Raw genomic sequence first — 4,493 nt, 5'->3', positions numbered from 1 at the left:
CCGCAGGAAGCGGATAAACCTCGGGGAGGAGAAGGAGAGAGACGAGTACAAGAGGTCGAAGCACGTCAAGGAAGAGCTCATGGGCCACAGGCTATACACAGGATCTGAAGTATATGCTGTACAGACGAGTTGCTGAGGAGTCCTGGTTATCACCTCCTCCTTACGTCCTGACACTAGGAATCATTTTCCATTAGTAAAGAGGATAATTTTTATGAGTCCGTTCAAGAAATTCCCTGAAGTCTCGACATCTCCTCCGCCGCCGGCGGAGGAGGAGGAGGAGGAGGAGGAGGAGGAGGAGGAGGAGGAATATTGTCATTCGTCTCACTTTTTCTTTCTTGATATTTCTGCCATTGAGCAAAGCAGAGGAAAACCAGTGATCGACTGATTGACTTGTACTGTTTGCAAATGTCAACCAAGTCACACACTGACACTGGGAACAACTCTCCAACAACAACATCAACTTCTTCGTTACCTTTGTCCTCCATGACAAATCAGTCTCTTGCAACCAGCGCTGGAGCTCCCGAGTCCTCTCTATCAGCCTGTCCCTCTCGCTCAACATTGTCTGCAGACTTGACGAGCAAGACAGTCTGTTGACACGTGCCGACGTCATTGCCATCAGGTATGAAACCATCCCAGTTCCTCACCTCCCATCTTCCATCTTTTTGTCAAAGTGATGTCTTGCCTGTCATAGCCAATCTTACATCCCTGTCCTGTCCTGTCCTTCTCTCCTCTCCCCTCCCCTCCCCCACCTCCCTCCCCTCCTCTCCTCTCCTCTCTTCTCCTCTCTTCTCCTCTCTTCTCCCCTCCTCTCCTCTCCTCTTCACCTCTAACATCTTTCGACTTGCCGCCTTAAATTGTACATACTTGTTGACCATGGACCGCAACAAAACAAAGTTTTTCTTCTCGCTGCGACGAACAAGTCAGAGGAGGAGGAGAGAAAGTTCGAGGAGTATCAACATGAGCAGGACCATGAATAAAGAACGAAAAGGAGAGGCGGCGGCAGGAGCAAGAGCAGGAGCAGGAGCAGGAGCAGGAGCAGGAGCAGGAGCAGGAGCAGGAGCAGGAGCAGGAGCAGGAGCAGGAGCAATGTCTGACATTCTTTCATCTCTCTGCTTGAGACATGTTGAAAACGCTTTGACAAGAACGTCGAGCCGGATCTGACTGTCAGGATGTCGATCAAGGCTGCAAGCAGAAACCATCAGCTGATGAGCAAGAAAGAGATGAAGGGATGAAGAAAAGAACGTGTTACAAGTTGACTGTATCAAGATAGAACAGATTCATGGTTCGTTCAAGCGAGTTTGTAAACAGAAGACGGATGACTGCAAAGAATTTGAAGAGATGATGAAGAAGATGATGAAGATAGGAGGAGGAGGAGGAGGAGGAGGATTTTGATGCAGCAAAAGTGAAGCATTGACAAACAAGTATCGACAACGCAACCTCTCTACACATCCACGAACAACACAGGCACACGTCAACAACACAGGCACACGTCAACAACACAGGCACACGTCAACAACACAGGCACACGTCAACAACACAGGCACACGTCAACAACACAGGCACACGTCAACAACACAGGCACACGTCAACAACACAGGCACACGTCTTACCCCTTCAGCACTTCCTCCAGCCCCTTCCCCTGCAGCCATGAAGCCGGCACGAACGTCTGGTGGATCGTCGCCTCTGTCTTAGCAGAAGCCGCCAGGCTCGCGAGCATGTCACTCAAGACATTTCTGCTTGCCGAAGCATCCTCCACCACACGGGGGGCTCGCAAGTCATCCACGGCGACCTTCCCGCCCTCTGCTGGGCTCCTGCTGAGGGCAAGGCGAGCATCGAGCTTGCTCCTCGAGGATCCAGAGGCCCTGTAGGCAGGAGCAGTCAGACACGTCCAGCAACCTCGTAAGCGTCACCTGTAGGGCGGGAGGGACGCGATGTCGTCGGAGTGAAGTGCGATCTGCTGCTGATGGAAGAGGAAGAGGCTCATCTCGCCCTCCGCTAGGCCGAGCGCGAGCGGGGCGACGCACAAGTTTGAGAGCAGACGGACATGAAATATGCCGGCGGTTCTACCTGTCAAGTTTGACCGGTGGTGTTTTTTTAAGCACGCACAGTATGAGCTGACCTTGTGTTTGTAAACAAAGGTTTGTTCTAACTTTCTAGTCTAGGTCAGAGAGAAAGTAAATCATGAAAACAGATTGACGATAGAGATTGATAGAGATTGATAGAGATTGACGACAGAGCTTGATGATACAGTAGTGATGAGGAGACGAAACCAGCATGTAGTCTTTCATTCAAATACAGCATTATGGCTATCAAACCATAGGCGTTGGCATGTTGCAAATATTTACACAAATTTCTTCTCCCGGGATCAAGATCGCCTTGTTCAAGAAAGGGTTGAGATTGATAAGAGACTTCACTGTCGTTTGCATCCGAGCTGACTCAGAAAGTTAGAACAAGCAAGACAAGGTGAAATAGCGGAGGATTAGGAGTAGAGAAGGTGTAGAGAAGGAGAAGAGAAGGAGGAGAGAAGGAGAGGAGAAGGAGATGAGGAGGAGATGAGTAGAAGGAGAGATATGGTGGTGATGGTGGTGGTGGTGGTGGTAGTGGAGGAGGAAGAGGAGGAGGAGGAGGAGGAGGGGAAGGTGGTGGTGGTGGAGTACACATGCAACGCGCAGAAGTCATTCACAAGAGAGCAAAGCTGGTCTCACCCGCGATAAGGATCAAATCGTCTCCAGCTTTGATCCGATAAGTTACACCAGTGTTGATCACCTCGCGCAGCTGCAAGTGGTCAGGGTTGGAGATATGTGGGTTGTAGTTGTAGAACTTGACCCAGTCCATGTCATTGAAGATCGTTCTAGATATCTTCGCCAGCGTTAGCAGGTTCACAGTTGACACCGTCAGACTGTCTAGGATGCAGAACCTGCACGGGTTGACGTAGAGGATGAAGCAGATGCGATTGTCGCAGGTCCTCCGCCCGTTGACAGTCACTGAGTTGATCAGGTACTGCTGGTAGGAAGCGCCTTGCAAGACTGGAGCCAGACAGAGCAGCAATCTCCTCCCTTGTTTGTATATATCGGGCTGGAAGGTCAGCTGGGAGAAGGTATCGTTGACTCGATGTAGCCTCAACCTGCTCCTGGACGTCTGGCAGTCTTGCGGGCATGTCAGGCTCGTTTCGGCTCCGTCGCACACGTTGTTTCCGCAGCACTCAGTTGGCGATGGGAGCTGCCAGCAAGTTTCAACGCTGAGAGGAAGAGATCTACTGGGAGTTTTGCAATTGATGCAAGACGGCGTGTTGCTCCCTGTGAAAGAGAGGTTGTAGTCCCCGTATGTGTAGTTCATGTAAGTAGGAAGATATTCAAGAGAGGAGAAATCTTGAACCATCGTCTGCACGTAAGAAATGTCCAGGTTGAGATAGCAGTTCAAACCAACGTCAATGTACTTGTTGATCAGGCAGCTGTTTGAGTCGATGAGGTCGCTGACCGGCTGATCTGAGTCGATATTGACCGAGATGTCTATGGAGTAGACGTACAGGTACACGCAGAACGGAAACGAGTCAGACAGGAAAGGAAGCTTTTGCGACACCTCCTCTGCAGTAGCCGAGGACGGCAAGGATGTAATGGGCCCTGACGTGCAGTAGGAAGGGGAGGACGGGGAGGAGGAGGAGGAGCCAGCAGCCATCGTCAAGAAGCAAACCTTGAATGTATATCCCTCCTGTCCATGCAGCGCTTGATACTGAAAGGTCCTCACGTTGCGTCCGTTCTCCGTCCTCACTTGTGACAAGAACGACCCTGTCGGAGCTCCGAAGGTCGAATCGATCACCGGGTAGGCATCGGTGGCGTTGACAGACACGTTGAATATCGTTTCCCTTCCCACTGTCACTGGCAGGACGAAGCAGCTTCCTGGATCCGCTCTTGCCCACGGGTTAGGAAGCATCGCTGGGTATGAAACATTGGTGGCGTTGGAAGCGTTGAGCGAAGAATTCGAGGATTCGCTGCTAGGAGAGCTCTGACCTTGGCTGGGAGATATCGCAGTCAGCAGTGCAAGTATCAAGGCGATAGCTGGAAGACAGCTTGATCGGGATGTCTCCATCGTGAGCTAGTTACAGCAATCTCATCCTCCAATTGACGACTTGAGGAGACTGTACAAGGCCCTCAACTGGAAGGAGAATCATCAGTCCTTGACAACATACATCATGGTATGGAGCAAGCGTTCATGTCATTGTTTCATCGGACTGATACATCTTCCTCGATCATGTATCCTTATCTTTGCTACTCTCAACCAATATCATGTCCCGATCTAGCAAAATCTTCTACTCTGCGTCTCCTACATGCCACACTCACAGTGCATGTGAGACAACCTCACAAACTTCTTCTACATGCCTGGTGGCTCTTTCCATTGGTATCTGACCAGCTGCTTCCTGTTCTCTCTTCCACGCCTCCTCCTCCTCCTCCTCCTCCTCCTCCTCCTCTTCCTGCCATTCCATCTCAAAGCCGCGA

At 50.9% G+C, this 4,493-nt stretch overlaps 2 protein-coding genes across 2 annotated transcripts; both read right to left on the bottom strand.

The window, feature by feature from the left end:
• Positions 1-1,606: 1,606 nt before the first annotated feature.
• On the bottom strand, positions 1,607-1,984 carry GUITHDRAFT_121729 (hypothetical protein; the record flags this gene model as incomplete). Its single annotated transcript, XM_005819026.1, has 2 exons — positions 1,607-1,862; positions 1,911-1,984. 2 exons carry the CDS (start codon positions 1,982-1,984, stop codon positions 1,607-1,609), a joined length of 330 nt encoding a protein of 109 aa, XP_005819083.1.
• A 1,609-nt stretch (positions 1,985-3,593) lies between these two features.
• On the bottom strand, positions 3,594-4,112 carry GUITHDRAFT_156417 (hypothetical protein; the record flags this gene model as incomplete). Its single annotated transcript, XM_005819025.1, has 1 exon — positions 3,594-4,112. A coding segment is annotated over exon 1 (166 nt), but the record flags the coding sequence as incomplete, so codon positions are not given.
• Between the last annotated feature and the right edge of the window lie 381 nt (positions 4,113-4,493).

The sequence above is a fragment of the Guillardia theta genome (assembly GCF_000315625.1).
Source record: "Guillardia theta CCMP2712 unplaced genomic scaffold GUITHscaffold_249, whole genome shotgun sequence".
NCBI classification, from domain to species: Eukaryota; class Cryptophyceae; order Pyrenomonadales; family Geminigeraceae; genus Guillardia; species Guillardia theta.
This window is presented reverse-complemented; position numbering and strand designations above follow the sequence as displayed.